At 39.7% G+C, this 17,500-nt stretch overlaps 1 protein-coding gene across 8 annotated transcripts in view; it reads right to left on the bottom strand.

Annotated features, from left to right (window-relative positions):
• Positions 1 to 17,500, bottom strand: part of LOC137977676 (RIMS-binding protein 2-like) — a 49,557-nt gene that overhangs the window by 9,120 nt on the left and 22,937 nt on the right. For 4 of the 8 annotated variants that reach the window (XR_011117858.1, XM_068824967.1, XM_068824972.1 and 1 more), the window contains 15 exons: positions 14,947 to 15,036; positions 14,685 to 14,807; positions 14,348 to 14,452; positions 13,109 to 13,337; positions 12,415 to 12,717; positions 11,141 to 11,419; positions 8,771 to 9,045; positions 8,262 to 8,385; positions 6,461 to 6,499; positions 5,958 to 6,062; positions 4,928 to 5,119; positions 4,007 to 4,197; positions 3,561 to 3,642; positions 2,768 to 3,076; positions 479 to 1,311 (listed from right to left, as the gene is read on the bottom strand). Coding sequence is in view for 7 of the 8 variants with exons in the window: in XM_068824967.1 (XP_068681068.1) it covers positions 479 to 1,311; positions 2,768 to 3,076; positions 3,561 to 3,642; positions 4,007 to 4,197; positions 4,928 to 5,119; positions 5,958 to 6,062; positions 6,461 to 6,499; positions 8,262 to 8,385; positions 8,771 to 9,045; positions 11,141 to 11,419; positions 12,415 to 12,717; positions 13,109 to 13,337; positions 14,348 to 14,452; positions 14,685 to 14,807; positions 14,947 to 15,036 (3,279 nt within the window). In the remaining variant the exon portion in view is untranslated. The remainder of the gene's footprint in view (positions 1 to 478; positions 1,312 to 2,767; positions 3,077 to 3,560; positions 3,643 to 4,006; positions 4,198 to 4,927; positions 5,120 to 5,957; positions 6,063 to 6,460; positions 6,500 to 8,261; positions 8,386 to 8,770; positions 9,046 to 11,140; positions 11,420 to 12,414; positions 12,718 to 13,108; positions 13,338 to 14,347; positions 14,453 to 14,684; positions 14,808 to 14,946; positions 15,037 to 17,500) is intronic. The other 4 variants (XM_068824968.1, XM_068824969.1, XM_068824971.1 and 1 more) reach the window with 4 other exon arrangements.

The raw sequence follows: 17,500 nt of genomic DNA on the forward strand, positions 1-17,500 counted from the left end.
CTTTTCAAGACTTCGCTGTGCGAACCCTGAAAACGTCACGGCAATTCTGCTGTACATGACCATTAGTCAGTAGAGTGTATCTAGAAGTAGACTCGGGGAGTTGAGAGAATTCTCGACAGTTATGCAAACCCTCGACTCCGTCTAGGGTTTGAATAACTGTCTCGAATTCTCCCAACTCCCTCCCGTGTTTAGATGAGGCTATGTAAACACGGAAAAAGGTCCTCCATTGCTTTTAAAAATATTTCTCAAAAATAATTCGACACATGAAGGAAAAGGCTGCTTTTTTAACTTCTTGATTGAAACAAATTTTCTTGATACACGCTCATATTTCCTACCAGGTAATCAAAACGCGGGTCTGACAACACATAACCAATCAAAATTCGTGTGATGTCACAGCCGTGTTTACATACTCTCATCTAAACACAGCTATTGACCAATGAGAGCGCGCGTACTATACTAATTATTTTATAAAAAGTACCTCTTTCTCTTCGTTGTCCACTTCACTTGCCTTATCAAGATCTTCAACGTGTTCTTCCGAGTTTGCTTTCGGCTTTTTCTCTTCCGTTTCCTTCCCTGTTGTGGTCACACGATCATGCATAAAGTCCGGAGTCCAAACCTCAACTTGCTCCTCATCCTCGTTTTCCGATTCTCTCTCGTCGTAGTTCGAGATGCTATCGGCAATTTCGGAGTCGTCCACCTCCTCATTTTTCCACACAATGGGTTCACCCATAGTTCGCGGCTGTGCTACGGGAGTTGTAACTCCATCCCCTTGCTCATGAGAGCCATTCACCAAAGCTAATATCGGTTTGCCGCTTTCATCTCGACTGTACCTTTTTACACTGTCAGACCGTTCCTTTTGTTCAATAGTAGCAGCAGCATCGTTATGTAGTCCACTATCTTTGTCCTCAACCGAGTTTTGAGATACCAAATTAGCTGTTTTAGCGATAGGCTCAGTAACATTGGATTTTACAAACTGGTTTACTTTAAAATTAAACATCTCAATGGGAAGCTCTACTTCATTTGAATCCGCAGATTCCCCTTCGCACGACTGAGTTCTTACAATGACATGCAACACCTCACTATGACTTCTCTTAATCGCGCGTTCGACCATCCATGACACAGCTGTCACACCATCCGCAGTTGGTGACGTGATCTCGGTGCAAGGGAAGCCATTGATGTATACTTTGTATCCAGTCACGCGCGCACCGTTCGATGTTCCTTTGTCGGTGATGGTCACGGGAATCCAGTTAACGTCGAGTGAGTTGGCGTGACCAAGAGATGCTTTCACGTCTAATGGCGGGTCTGGCAGACCTGTGGAATGACAATGAACAAAAGAACCCACGCAAGTCCTGAAATGCACGCAAATTAGATTCACGCCCAATTTCTTGGAACCAGGGTACATGTTAGGGTTGGCATTATATTTACGTTGGGGGTAAAGGCACCTGCAGGGGCCCGTTTCTGGAAAGTCCCGAAAACATTTCGGGCACGAAAAGCCATTTGTGAAATTGCTAACCGCTTGTTTTGGAAAGCCGATCTTTTAACATGTTTTCAAGCTAACTAAAAGAAACACGTCTGTGAAGTTTGACGACTTAAATCCTCTCCGTTCTTGAAATATAAAGGGAATTGTGACACCCGAAAATGGCCCGTACAGTTTCGGGACTTTCGAGAAACGGGCCCCTGGTAGTCTCTCCTCGAAAAGCAGACTTAAGGGGAACACTTGACAGCCTTAATTGTCTGTCAAAATCGGAGTGCATCTAGTTAAGTGCATGTCTAGACATATCTCCACTTGAGTTCAGTTTTATGTGAACTCCACATAAATGAGTTTACAGGACCTCTTGCCTGAACGTTTTTTGGTGACTGTGCTTGCTGTACTGTCCTCCCTATCGTTCAGACAATACAGCAACGCCTCTGTTTGCAATTTTTCCGTATAGACTTCTCTGTCAGTGAATATTTAACAATTACTCGCCGAAGGCGAAGTGATTATCGGTGAATATTCACCGAGACGAAGTCGAGGTGAATATTCACCGATAATCACTGAGCCTGAGGCGAATAATTGTTTTAGTATAAATACACAGGTGATTATTTCAAAAAAGAGAAAAAAAAAACATTTCAACGCGAAATCATCTTCACTTACAGTGGCAAAACGACTACTGGCAGCCATTTTGTCCGTCGAGGTGATTATCGGCTGATAATCCGAGAAAACGAGCCAATGAGAGCGCGCGATTTTGTATAATCACCTGTGTATTTATACTAAATATATATATATAACCCAATGTAGGTTTCTTTTCATGGTGTATCCCATATGACACCTTGATTTTTTTCTGCATGGTCTGATCGATCCAAAGAGAGACTGAGAAAGTAGACCGTAGACTCCACGGAACTTTTCCGTCAAGTGACGAATGCACTTCAAATGCTTTCGCATTACTACGCCGCAGTAACATTCATACAGCGAGTAAGGCCTTGTTTTCACTAGAAACACAAGCACGAGCAACATACGCTTGTCTATTGTTCTAACAAAAGGCTCTAATGAACAACAAGCTACTTGTGCGTTTGCTTGCGTCGCTAGAGAAAACCAGGCCGAAAAGACCACTAGCTGTAGCATCTCGCGCCAGTTTCTTAACAAATCAAAGGCAAGGAGGACAAGAACAATGGTGATTTATAAGCTTGCATTTTCTCGCGCTTTTTCAGTGCAGCCTCCACGTACCTGATGCGTGATCTGATTGGTCCATTTAAATTTTTGTCTTTTTTGACTGGCAAGAGAACTTACTTTCTTTCTTACCTCCTGGTTCGGTTCTAAACTCTGTTTCCGCTGTTAAAAAGTCCACCACAATGTCCAGCTCATTCCCCTCGTCAACAACTTTCTTTCCGCTTTTTGCACGCACATGTACTTTATACATATGGTCTGGCTCGAGGTTAGTGATTGTATGCTGGAAGATTCCTGCACGTATCGTCCTGTGTAGTGTCCCATTGACCAGGATCTCGTGACTAAACGAGCTGTTTCCTGGAGACCACTCGATCTTGGCTGACGTTGGAGATACGCATGTGACATGCACGTGACTAGGCGCAAGGTTGGCATCTGGGGAATAAAAATTAATGTGAGGAAAGGCTGTCACCACGAGGGCATCAGCTGGGGTGAAGAATAGCCTCATTTCCGTTGCTTCTTACTAATGCAAATGAGACAGACGTTGTCCTGGAACAAAATCGTATATCTAGTTTTGAAAGTAAAAGATACAGCTAATCATTTCTTACTTGTGAGTATGTAACCTAATTTAGTTCGTTCAATTGATCATCTACCTGTAACGTTATTCACAAAAAGGGAATTACTCTGGTTTTGGTTCAAGCCCACTGCTCTTAGACCGTCAAGATAACCTTGGTTGGACGATTGTCTTTCTCTCTGTTGACAAGGAGACAATTTGAGCGGTCTGGGGCGTCGTTGCTCCGCATCATGATCCGTAGCCAAAATAACGGTACTCAATTCGTAGTTTTAAGTTAGATGCTGGTATTTGGATTTTATAGACATCCGCTCCAATTGTTACGACTTCCACGGTCATCTATCTTACCTTTCCCGATTGTCACCACAGCTGAGCGGTCCGACGACTCTTCCCCATTCGTTGTTACCGTTCTCACAGAAATTCGATGAGTCTGAAACATAATTTACAATGCAGAAGTTATTCCAACTGGTACGTCAAAGCAGCAATACCCCCCCCCCCCCCCCCGCTTTATATTTGCAACACACTTAATTCTATGGACTTTCCAAGGCCATTCTTTAAACTGGCATTTGAGTATCAACGACTATTTGGTTCCAGTTACAGAGGGAAAAGTAAAGATTGGCGACAGATTGAAAAATATGTTGCAGGCCGCCGCTAAAAGGACGGACAGCACCCAAACAGCACGAGCTGTGCTTTACTATTGCCTCACAAACATATATGCTTATCTTGCCGCACGATAGGCAGAATGTGTTCTCCAAAATTCCCGAGTTCATTACACTTCAGTATACGCACTTTACCTCTTCAGGGTCAATATCTTCCAGCAAAGCTTTTGTTTTATCTCCTCCTTTGATCATCAACCGCAGGTCTCCATTGACATAAACACCATAGCCTTTGACTTCTTCGGGAGGAAAGTCAGCGGGCTTCCAACTTAGCAGCACGCTCCGAGTAAACTGACGCTCAAGGAATAGCCGTCTGGGTGATGGAACTCCTAGAACAAAGAAGAGTCCACCCAACAATCAAAGAGGCGATAGATTATAATTAATTATGGAGAGATTTTTCAATGGCCTGCAAAACTGTAAGGCTAACAATGCAAGGAGCTCCAAAAAATTGGAACGACATCCTTTTACAAACCGGGCATTCTCCCGATTAACTTACTCATGGATTAGCGTAGACTTTGGTTTCATTTTTTCAACTTTTGGGTAAAACTTTCTTTTCCTTATTTTTGCTTTTCAAGATCGAATCCCTCAAATATAAAAATTTACCGAATACCAGCGTTGAACAACATTTGGGAGAAGAGAAAAAAAACTCCTTGGTCAATTTTTTTTCCCTAGGATTAGCGTTCAACGACTTTTGAACAACTAAGGCCGTGGTGGCACGTTGAAATCAAAAGCTGACCTCAGCCATATCTTTGCTATTCCAAGGTCATGAATAATCTGTGTATCCTTTAGAAAGGTGCGAATCGGCGCACCGAAGAAAAAAAAGGGTGTCGAAACGCAGCAGAGAGGAAAACAATAAAACTAGATATATGCAAAACACACAACTTCAACATTTCAACAATGTAAGTCCATTTTGCGTCAGGCAGAGGAAAAAATCTTGATAAAAAGTGATAAAATCGATCCCTAATCCTCATCAGTGCTCAGAATAAACTGTGATCAGTAAGATTTTGAAACGCTTTGAAAAGTTTGCGACGCAATGAAATGTACAATTCAGTGACTTACGGGGGAATTCCGAGTCTGTTTCATCACTGATAGCGCCATCTTGGTTCACCGTCAAACCTTTAGGTCCATCTTCCTTATCCAAGACATGTTCCGATTCATTATGTATTTCATTTTCGTCTTCTTCTTTAATGTCCCCCAGTCCAACATCGGGTATGTGCTCCACTGATAAGCGCAATGCACGGTGTAGTTTGCCTGTAGTGATGAGAACACGAGTGGTTATCCCAGACAAATTACAAACGGAACTGTCTGCCTACACTGTAAATGTCGAAGGAATGACTTTCCCTAATGGTTCCGTACTCTTTTTGGCAATTCGCTTTCTTTTGCTGAGCGTATGCCACCGAATCTCTGCCTTCCCAACTTTCCTGAGTAGGGATTCAGGTTTTTTTGTTTATGTAAACGTTCGAAGTGGCGGGGGTGACTCTTGAATGGTTAAATCTGTACTCCAGTTGAGAGGCCGTTCTAGCATCAAAAACCCGACTTTTTAAGATGCATAGAGACCCAGTAGTACTGATCACAGTTTGACCTCTCCACATTCCCTGTGGGTACCCTGCCTCTACAACTCAACGGCGACACTGGTTAAGTTTTGAGGGATCTTACTACTATCTTACTTAAGCACCCTTCTACAGTAATGACCCTTTCAGAAGGGTCAACCTATCTCCCTTTAAAGACCCTAGCATTAACTACTAAACTTTAATAAGATATAACACAGAGACGAAAAATTGTTAATTGTGGCAGTGCATGGAAAACTTATGAAAGCTTCTATCGAGGGATGGAACAAAATACCTACAAGTTTCCCCTTTGTTACCTTTTTTGTTAAGTCACACGAAATAACTTAAGAGAAACAAGGACTTTCGTTATCTCACTTTTTAATTTACAGCTGTGTGTTTAAGGTATTCAACACATTTTGATTGATATTTGTTTAATTTAGGTAAAATATTGCACAAAATAATCGTTCAAATTATGTCAGAGGACTTATGATCATGCTTCGGTTTAATTTAGTTAAGTGTGGATAAGGTTAAAGTTTCAATACCGGAAAATCTAAGCATTCGGACAGGCTTCAATTGACGTTCGCCATTTTCCTCCGGAAGAACGAGCTCGGCACTTGTTTCTCCATCTTCAGATACACTGTCATCATCTGATTGGTGGCATATCACGGGTGACAACAAGACAAAAACGCATTAATTGATGAAAGTTATTATATAAAATCGTAATTGCCAAAACGACATTGGGGTATTAGGGTATCTTAAGACGCTTTACCACATTAAACAATAGTTTACTGGCAAGATTTCAGTTTTGTTAATTTTTTATCGTTGTTCAGTTTTACAACACTGAAGCCCTTGCGTTAGTTTCCAGTTAATGAGCCACTGCAGCAATAAAAGCGTTAAAGGCCATTTAATGTTAATTTTCATCTCATTTAATGATTTATGAAACATTTGCAGGGTTATTTGTTATTTAATTTAAGAATTGCATCCTCTAACAAGTCGTTAGATAAAACTGCACACTATTTGACTGATTAACAAGATATATGTATACCCTCTGCATCTTCCTCATCGCTGCTGTCCACTAAGTCATCTGCCAAAAAAAAAAATGTCGGTTTCAGTTGCAACAACAAAAACAACAACACTTTTTTCTAACCTGTATCCACAGTAAACAGTTTAAGGCTAATTTACAAAGAAATCAATCTAGCTAATTATTTCATTAAATAGTACCGAGAAGGATGGCGCAGAAGAGAGAGCGCTCGCCTCCCACCAATGTGGCCTGGGTTCGAGTCATGCGTGGGTTAAGTTTGTTGGTTCTCTACTCTGTTCTGAGATGTTTTTCTCCAGGTACTCCGGTTTCCCCTCTCCTCAAAAACCAACCAATGATTTGATTTCTTTACCGTGTCTCCAATAGACCTTTTCACGGTTTCTAACGCCATCTTGGTTGGCGGGCAAACGCAGCTTAAATTACAGTGAACGTATGGGACTTTGGCCGAATTCAAACCTCTGTAACTCCACTGCAAGAAGGCAGATTCAAACATTTTTAAATAGTCTTAGTCATTTTATTAATATCATTCACTCAAAGGACAATCAGATGATTGCCCAAGGCAATATTAGAAATCTCCTCATGTTGCTTGAAATTTCGCGGGAATTAGCATAATTTTGTTCATATGACTTCACTACTCAATCAGACACAACACAACTAACTCAATCACATCACAACTGCGTAGATACTTGGGCATGTAGGACAGCAAGCGCCACAAGCCGGTTTATTTTGCTTACGATATGCATACAAACCCCGCTACAGTATAACAATACGTTAGCATACTTGACGGTACTGACCTCCTAAAAACTTGTCAAAGAAAAAATACACTGGGCACCTGCCAGATACGAAAACCCAAAACCCTTTGGGAATGAGGGAACTTATTCTCCAAACCCTATGCAAGTGCCACTACCCCTTGGAGGCTAAGGGGAAAAGTTAACCAAAAAAAATGTAGGCGAAGAAAGCTGAACCTAGACTAATTCAAATCCCTAACGGCTCACTATTTGCACGACAAATTACCCATAATCCACACCAGACACCGGACCCAGTCCTCTGGTCCGTGCCGGCAAAATATCCATTTCTGCCAATTTCGCAGGCTACAACTGTCAGAAATAGCATTATATATTTGCATATTTCATTTACGGTCGTTACAGCTTGATTTCGAGCGTCATACTTCACGAAAATAATGTCAATCGAAGTGCATTTTTAGAGGTGTTTTCGCTTTCCACAATCGTCAGACCTTAAAGGATTTATAATAATTCAAAGTCGGCAAAATTCCCATACATTCACTGTAATTTCAGCCGTGTTTGCCCCCCAACCAATATGGCGTCAGAAACCGTGAAAAGGTTTATTGGTGCCTCAGCGCTAAATAAACTCAAGACTTTAATAAAGTTTATTGTTATCATGACTTCGTGAAATAAAAAGCTAAAAATGCCAGGAAGCAAGATTAAATAAAATAATTCGAAAGCAACATCACAGCAAATTATAGTTTCACATACAGACATGGACGCAAAAACACTCACACATATTTTAAATCATGGGCAGCGTCGTAGGAAAAAAATTACAAATTCCACAGACAATGCAAGGCAAACTATTGTCAGAATGGTCAAGGAAAATCATCGATGACATTTCAGTTTGCTCTTAAGCCGAAACAAGAGAACAAGTTCATAAATGAGAAGGATTACTGCTCAGATACACTCATGACCGCTATTTCATCGTCGTTGGGTCACGCGCTGCAGACATTCAAAGAGATTAGGGAACAGGAAAACTATGACGGATGCGCCCGTTGAAATGAAGCCAATCGTGGTCTTACCAATGAGGTCTCCTGTTCCATTCATCATCGTGCTCATCTCACTCTCATCAGCAACTTTTTCCACAAAGTTAGATGGCACAAGACCTCTCTGACCATTCATGAGTTCACCCAAAAAATAACCATCCTAGAAAAACAATCATCGTAAGACAACAATCAACGCAGATGATTCAACGTAGAGCAGCACCTTATGTCCTAACCCATTTCGAATAGGGCAGCTAGTGTCACCGAAATACTAAAAAGAACTTTATTGGGAGACTTTAGGGCTATGCAGGAGGAGAGCAGGGTAAAGAAGTTTTATACGATATGCACTTCAGTCTAGTTGAGATGAAGTAATAGAAATATCTGGGACCAGCTGGGTACTGTTAAGAAAAATTAATATCACTTCAAAGCCAGCCTCACTTATCAGAGTACAATTTAATATACAGAATGGCCAACACGTGAGAAAAAACCGCCAGCCTTGAAATCTGTGAAATTTGACCACAACTATTACCTTGAGTGGTAGCACTTACCTCGTCCATCTCACCAAACACATACAAATAATCCCCAGCTTGGAAAGCCAACTCCATCTCGGGATTCTCATTGGGAGAGTGCTGAACCGGGTCATAGCTATATCGTGCAATGTACACAGCTAGTTTCTCCATTATGGCTGGATCAACATCGTTGACATCTGCATCGATATATCTACTGTCCTGGGTCTCGTCCTTTTCTCTGGGTTCATGATTGGTTACACCTGAAGTTTGCTGTTCGTTGCTGGCTGGTTGATTTTTACGAACATTCAGTATACCTGGATACAACAGCACCGAAACTAAGTTGAGGGTCGGCTGTGAAATATTACTTTAAACCTATCATTTCCACGGTCGAAATGTTCATTCTCCTAACGAGTACACTACCACTGATTTCTTTTGTTGGGTGGTCATGCGAATTTGGCGTTATCACGATCACACCTCTTAAAGGGGTAGTATGATGGAAATTATTCCTTTATTTTGACCATAAATTTACTATAAATCAATTTTTAGAGACTTTTTCATTCTTAAATTACTTCTGGGCCAAGTTCATCTAAGATGCAAGGGGCGAACTTCAAAACGTCGGCCCGACGTTTTCAAGTTAGCATTTCTTTTAATCTTGGCTACGCGTAACCGAAAACACACGGTGTTAATTTTCGTTCGCCATCGGTAAACAGGTCTCCTTTGCTTTCCAGATTTTACCAAAAATCCATGACACTTCCCCTTTAAGCTGATAATATCTCTTAATTCTCAATACCTGTTTGATTGACATTTCATTGAAATTGTGGGGAGAATTTACGTATCGATCACTGCTAAGAGTCAATGGATTAAAATTATGCATATAACAACAGTAAAAAAAAATGGATTTATGCCGTATGGAGTCTTCTTTGGAACTTTGTCTAGTTTTTCTTTTATCAAATCGGTTTCAGTAAAATTTGAAGTTGCCGGTTGTTTGGAGTAGAATAACCTGACTGTTGTCATCGTCAAAATGAATTTTTATCTTAGGTTTGAACAGAGGCTCATGACCTTGAAGAGTTTAACTCCGGTTCAGAGCTGGGTTTTTTTTTTTAAGTTCCTTATTTGGATGCAACGTAGTTCGTGCATTTTCTCGCGCGTGCAGCTTCGATGTTATTTCTGTCCATATTTGGGCATGAAATTGGTGTTCTAAAATCCCCATCTTTGTTCCAAGGAAAAGAGTTGCAAATTACAAGTTTTAAGTTCATGCGCTTCTCATTTGAAAGAATCGATTACTTTTCAATTTGGGGAAAAAGTAGACAACGCTTTTTGTTGATTGTCGGTGCTTATTAAAACTACTGTTTAAACGATGCTGATGAAGGAGAACGCACACTTATCAAGCAAAACATTTACCAAACAACAAGGGAAAGACCAACTTGGAAGCATTTCTGGTTTTGCCCCATTCCTTTGTTTTTATTCACTTAAGGACGGTGCCTACTAATTCAAAGGTATTTTTGCACAGCTCATGAACATGCGGGAAATGCATATCTTAAAGATCACTAAATCAACAATATTCCAAATTGAAGCGTAATTACCTCTGAAAAATGCATGGTTACGGTGACCTACACCCAATTTTCCTTTTTGATACCAAGACCACTTCCTAAGTTCTGCTTTCTCTGCGCAGTTTTAAACCGCACAAAAATATCCCGGTATTAGAAAGCATCACCCATAGGAAACCCGAGTGTCTGGAGATGGGCAGAACGAATGCGTAATAACAATAGTAGGCACCGCCCTTAAACCCTTTTACTCTTGACGGACTATACATAAACCATTAAAATCACCCGAAATTTGACAAAGTTAAGTCTATAAGTTTAACTGATTAGAGTGTAATGTAAAGTGCTAGTTTTCTACGTCATATGAACCATGTGAGCGTTAGCCCTACTAATGGAAATGGGCCCACACAAGGACAGAGAATAACTCTGACCAGGGGCCCGTTTCTCGAAAGTCCCGGAACTTTACGGGCTATTTTCGGGCGTCACAATTCCCTTTGTATCTCAAGAACGGAGAGAATTAAAGTCGTCAAACTTAACAGTCATTTTTCTTTTTGTTACCTTGAAAACATGTTTAAAAAATCGGCTTTCCAAAACAAGCGGTTGCCAGTTTCACAAATGGCTTTTCGGGCCCGAAAAGTTTTCGGGACTTTCGAGAAACGGGCCCCAGGATGGGAATTGAACCCACGACCTTCGGGTTAGATCACCGCTGCTCTACCGACTGAGCTACAAGGTCAGACGAGAGCAGGCCGTGTGCATGGGAACTGAAGATATTAAAGTCACGGCAATTATCATGTACAAGTACATGGTATGGTGCTGGAAGATACGTACTCTCAAGGAACACGCCATCTCAAAATTGAATATGTCTTACCAATTGGAGTTTGTGGAGAGTTCTCCATTTGTTCATCTTCAGGAGCTGAGCTATCAGGCTGATTATCTTCCATGTCACCCAAATCTCCCTCGGCCATACTTAAAAGTTCCAGACTTGCATCACTATTCTCTCTCTCTCTAGTGCTTAATGAGCTCGAGTCATCGCTAATAGCTGCTTGATTGATTCGCTTTGATAAGTCATCAAGGTCAAGATCAGGCCTTTGAGGTTTTTCCCTTTCGGATTCCTCAGCATCATCCTTTTCTTCACTGTATTCCTTCTCTACAGATAAAATACATGAATAAATTTGAAAAAGACAACGGCTGAAGTTTAAAAGAGCCGCTCAACCTATACGTGACTAAGCCACCTCACAACACCCATTAATAAGATTATTCTTATATACACAGTCAATCTAGAATTTCCAAAGCATTATTGCCACTCCTAAAGATTGATCAGGCAGAGGAGGATCCAGGATTTTTCTTAGTAGGGGGTACACCACTAAGGAATGGCGTAGCTGACTGTTGACTTTTTTTTGCAGAATACCAGTTGTATTAGAAAGCTGCAGGTTATCTCAGGGAGGTGGGGGGGGGGGGGGGGGAATCACCCCACGAAACCCGGCCATTCCAGCTAATCACAAGTCTTACGTGAGAAATTGTTACCCATGTGATTGAGAATGGTCTCTCGTGAAAGCAAAACCTGATTTAACAACGCGTCAAAAAATACATCAACGTCTTCATGTTCCAGCATTCGGCAAAGTCCCATTCCAAGCATAGCCTGCCACTCACGTGATCAACAGCCATGTTTTTCAACGAAAACAAAAGAAAACGTTTGCATAATAATAGAGTTGAATTCCCGGAGGATTTGGTCGGGGGGTCCAACATGGCTGCCGTTTCTTTGTTTAGGGGCTCCAACATGGCGACCATGACGTCATGTGAAAACCGAGAATACTTTGTACATAATGAGCCACCAATTCCACAGAAATGCTTTCCTGCACAATGCTTGGTACATGTAAGATAACATATTGAATACAGGAAGAAATATCATTGTTGTTGGGCAGTAACATTAAGCGTATGGTCAATGGGTGAAGTGACATTATTTTAAAATAAAAATTTTTATCTCTCCATCATAGAGTAATATCAATGGGTCAACACAACCAAACTGTTTTAGTTAGTAGTTTTTCCAACGATAAGCTAGTACTGGCACCAATGAGTATTTTTAGTCATACTATAACTGCATAAAAAGGATCATTTAAGTCGCATTATGCTGACAAAACACACCTCCAAAGATGTCATCCTCACTATCTGATGCTGCAAGTTCATCAATCCTTGTATGTAGCACATCAAGAATATCATCTGACCCAGAGGGTTTGTCCTCTGACCTCTTAATACCTGCTACAGCTGCAGATTGCTTAGTGGGAGTGGCATGTGGGGAATCACTCTTGGATTCTTCATGAGATGATTTCCTTGGGATAACATGAGCTGATGGTCTAGCTGGTGTTTCATTAGGAGTTCGACTAGGTGAGACTTTGGATGATTGAGAATTAAATTCTTCAACTCGAGGATGATCATCAATTGCTCTACCTGTGGATCAGAGAAAATAGGACAGTTTGGAATAGCTTTCAACGACTAACAAAACAACCAAGTCACTAAGATACAAGCTTGAGTCATATTTAAGCTTCAATTTTTCGGTCTCCTTAACCAAACAAAACCCAAAGTTGAAGGTTTGCCCTATACGTGTAGTTCTTGACTCATGACTAGACCAACTGAGTAGCCGAGAGACCAGGATTGAGTGCAGTGAAAATTGGATTACCAAGAATTATTTCCTTTTTAACAGTCTACCTGACAGATAGATTGCCATTAACATCTTTTGACACAATTAGCAAATTGAATGCAAGGCATAATAATTATTCACAAATGACTGACAAACATCTACAGAAAATTAATTCATGAAGAAATGAAGGTAGACTCCTACCATCATTTCCCTTCAGAGATGAATCGTATGTCGTTTGTGTAGATTTATGATAGCCTTCTTTATTTAGATTCTTAACATATTCCTTTTCCAACTGCCTCAGTTCTTCCACTTGTTTCTTAAGGTTGACATTGTTTTCCTCAGAGTCGGTGCATTTCTGCTCTAAACTGCGAACAGTATCCTCCAGGGATGTCACTGCCATCTCATGTGCTTTGTTGGCTTCTTCTTGGATCTGAATAAAAACATTAAGAGACATGCGCACCATCACAAATTGGACACAGTGGGTAGCAAATTGCGGCAACCCATCATAAAACCAGAAAAAGCACAAAAACAAAAACCTGTCATGGGTCCATCAAGATCTACATGTACAATGTCAACATGAACAAAAACATGCTTTATAGTTTATGTTTTCCAAGTTTTCACGGTGGTTTCAGTACATTCAATGCCTACAAAACCACTACAAAAATAAACTGGACGGAATGCTGTGTGAAGTTAAAGAACAAAAACAAAGTTGTGTGTCAGGGTTAAATTCCATAAAACTTGAGAATTGGTCATACTGCGTGCCACATTTTCTAACAGCGAGATTGAGATACAGTACTGCATGCAAAAGTTTGACATGAGGGAGAAGTATCATTGGTAGTATTGCTAACACCATGTTGAGTGGCATGTCCATTGATGTTCCAACAAATGTTCCACAAACAAACAATATAACAAGGTTATAATCCTGTTACAGCACATGACCCAATGGAACACAACATCTGAAAACTAACACCTCTTATAATCACAAGTAGCAGCATTCATCAAAGTCATAATTATCTTATATTACATAGGATACTGATGAAATACCAGGATTTCTCTGTTTACTAAAAAAGTCATATCATCACCGCACACAGTGAACATATCATTTCTGTCTTTCACATGTGAGAATATAGGAGTGGTCATGGTCACGAACACGATAAGCCAATAAAACGCGATCTTCCTCTTCATTAATATAATTCTTCTCTACTACATTAACATCTTTATTGCAAAATTTTAAATTATCATGATTTGTTTTTCATAACTTTCATATCTTGTTTCATGTTACACAACATGCGTGTTTTAGCGGTTGGTGACCACTTTTTCATCATTTCATAAACAGAACATTACATGACCGCTTGGGGATACGAATTTTATCTCTTACTCAAAGATAAAACTCGTATCCCTGTGCAGCCATGTAATATCCTCTATTTAAATGCATGATACCTTGTGCAGTTGTCTGATCTCCTCTTCTCTCTCCTTAAGTTTCTCCAGACTAGATAAATGCTCTTTTTCTATGATCTTCTTCTGCTCTTCCATCTTTTTAAGATCCTGGCAAGTTAACATAAAAGGGGTCAAAAAAAAAAAAAAAAAAACAAAGCAATCAAGGGCTTCTGACAAATGCTTTTTTGACAAAAGCAACAATGTACAGTAAGAGAAAGCATTATTAATCAACTTCACACCCTACAAAATAAAAAAAAGCCTTTCACAATAATAACATTGATCCCTATTCTCAATCTCTGATCCTCTAAAACTGTTTTTTCCAGGAAACTAACAAGCTTACCTCTTTGACCTTAAGAAGTTCTTCCAACTGGGTTTTCATTTTGTTGCCTTCCTCCGTCAAAAGGCTGCACTTCATGTCAGAAACCTCTAGCTTCTCCTTCAGATCAGAAACTTGATCTTCCACCTAAAGCAGTTTCAATAACAGATGTACATGTACTGTAGTTATCTGAGATCTATGGCATTCTTAGTATTACAGTATCCTCTGAAAACAAAGTTAGATCAGTGATAAAGATAATATGGATAATTTTTTTGTTACACATTACCTCCATCAATTCTTCTATTCTTTTGCCCATTTCAGCATTCTTCTTTTGTAACATTGTACACTTAGCAGCAAACTTCTCTCTCTCGTGTTCCTAAAAAAATGGTTTAAAATTTAAGCAAGTTGTTGTACTTTTGTGCCAAACTGACCTCAGCTAGTACACAACAAGTACTTGATATTTGTCAGAGACATTAATTTTTGGCAATTCCATTACTTAAAACTTCATGCAGCATACACACGTACATTGTAGCATATTAGGAACAGAGATGGGACACTTCAGGTCTGACATAACATTCATTAAGTTACCCATATGTGTCCAGAATTTATGAATTTGGAAATACTCGAATAAAAACCACAAAGTAAAATTACAGCCAACAGGCAACAGAAAAAGTAATGACAACATGTGCATGAAACCTATACGATCCCACAGACTAGTTTGCTATTGTTTAGGCCAACACATCTGCCAACAACTGACTGTCACTTGACTAAGAGTTGGCAGCCTTTTGGTTAACTGTTGTTCTTACAGTTGAACGTCAGAAAACTGTTGGCTGATGCTGCACGTCAGTTTTGATAAGTGTCATGTTAGCTTTCTGGTTCCTTGAGAACACACTTTTCAATAAAGCTTAACAATTTTTTTTATAATTTAGGCAAAGTTGAAACCAAGGCTATGCAGCATTATTTTGCCTGGGATATCTGGGGGGACTCCAGGGAGGTTTGCAGGGGCACATTATCATGCGATTTGGCTCAAGTTCCTTTTTTGCACGCTTGGTTCTTTGCCCTCCCATATTTTGGGGTAAGTACACATTCCATGCACTGGTCTTTCTCAGTGATGTGTTCACAGGTGCCTGGGAGGGGGACTGTGGCTCAATCGCCTCATTGCTGCAGCATGCCTTTTGCTACCTTTTCACCACCTATACCCTCTAATCTATTGGCGTAACTTGTTTTAAACATTGTTACATACCCTTGTGATTTAGCTTGCTTTTTCCAACTTTTTGCACATGCACAACATTATCTTTTCCTTTTCAAGGTAATGTTGTTTCGATTCTCTCTCTTAAAGCAATCTCAATAAGTTCCTATTACTTTAACCCAAGGTTCCCCAAAGAACAGAATAGTTGTATGAAAGTCAAAAAACAACTACACTGTAATAATAATAATAATAATAATAATAATAACAATAATAATAATAATAATATTATTATTATTATTATTATTATTATTATTATTATTATTATTATTATTATTGTTCTAATCTGGTTGCAAACTCCTAAAGAAACCACTTTTATTATCATAGTGATAAGAGCACAAACCGGCCGTGCACACTACTGTAGAAGTTGGAAGCCAGTCAAGGCATTGTAAAGCTTTCAACATGATACTCCATTTACAGCATTATAGTTAAGAAAAAGTAAGCAGTACATGTACAGTATTAATGAGAATTATGTTTCTGTTACTCTGATTCCTAGAGGGATATGGTGCTTTCACAAACATGTTGCGAATGTGTCAGCCGCCACATCAATCACTTGTCCATGGTATGCTGGCCAGAGTAGAGTAAAGTAGACCTTATTTAACGTCGATCACTCGTAACAGTAATTCAACTGACAAACCTGAGATCGACGGTGCGCTCATTTTACTCCCCCCTCTCCATCAGTGCTCCGTTTTACGGGTATTTAAAGCTACTTAGCTACACGGAAAGGAAAGAAGTCGAAACAAGGATGCGAGATCCGGGAATCGAACTCAGGACCTCTTGCACCAAGGCCGCGCACTAACCGACTGTGCCATCCTTGCTCCTTAAATTATTATTAGCCATTATTACCCTTTGTGCCTAAAGACAACTGACAAAGTTTTTCAAATCTACTAATGCCACTGAACTACTTTTCATAATTTCTTCACAAAATATTTGTCACTCAACCGGAGACCCTTCAGACATGCCACCAAAACAAAAATTAATGAAATAATAAACTGGTAGCTCTCAATTGTGTGATTTTCATTGAGTCAATTTCTGAAAGCAACTTTCACAAAAGGGAAACTTGCAATGAAATTTTCATGAAAAAACAAATAAGGAAGCTGTTGAATATTATGCCATAATAATAGTGTTATCGTCTCTCCACAGTTATGGTGCTGTACAAAGCAGCATTGAAGTTTGAGTTCTTCCATCTTAGCCATTTAAGTGATAATCTATTCAAAGAACAACTGCACTTTCAAGTGTAAACTTTAAGAGAATTCATTACGATTTCACATGCAAAAGAATCCTACACTTTATGGTTTGGGAACAGAATTGCATGTCTAGCCATTACCAAAGAATCATTCCCAGTATATGTACATGTAATTAACAACAAACTATTGCATCCTCATTATTGAGGTAACACTGTACTTTTTGCCAATGTCAAATTAAAATCAAATTTCTTACCACTGAACAGAGGCCCATCACCACAAACAAAGGACAAAATACATGTAATTTGTTTAAAGCATGTGTGGACATTTAAATAGCTAACAAAATATCCAACAATTAATTTTGTGTGTCTAGTAATTTTCGTTATCTCCCTAATTAAAAACAAACATGA

Source organism: Montipora foliosa, chromosome 11, assembly GCF_036669935.1.
Source record: "Montipora foliosa isolate CH-2021 chromosome 11, ASM3666993v2, whole genome shotgun sequence".
In the NCBI taxonomy this organism is placed as follows: Eukaryota; Metazoa; Cnidaria; class Anthozoa; order Scleractinia; family Acroporidae; genus Montipora; species Montipora foliosa.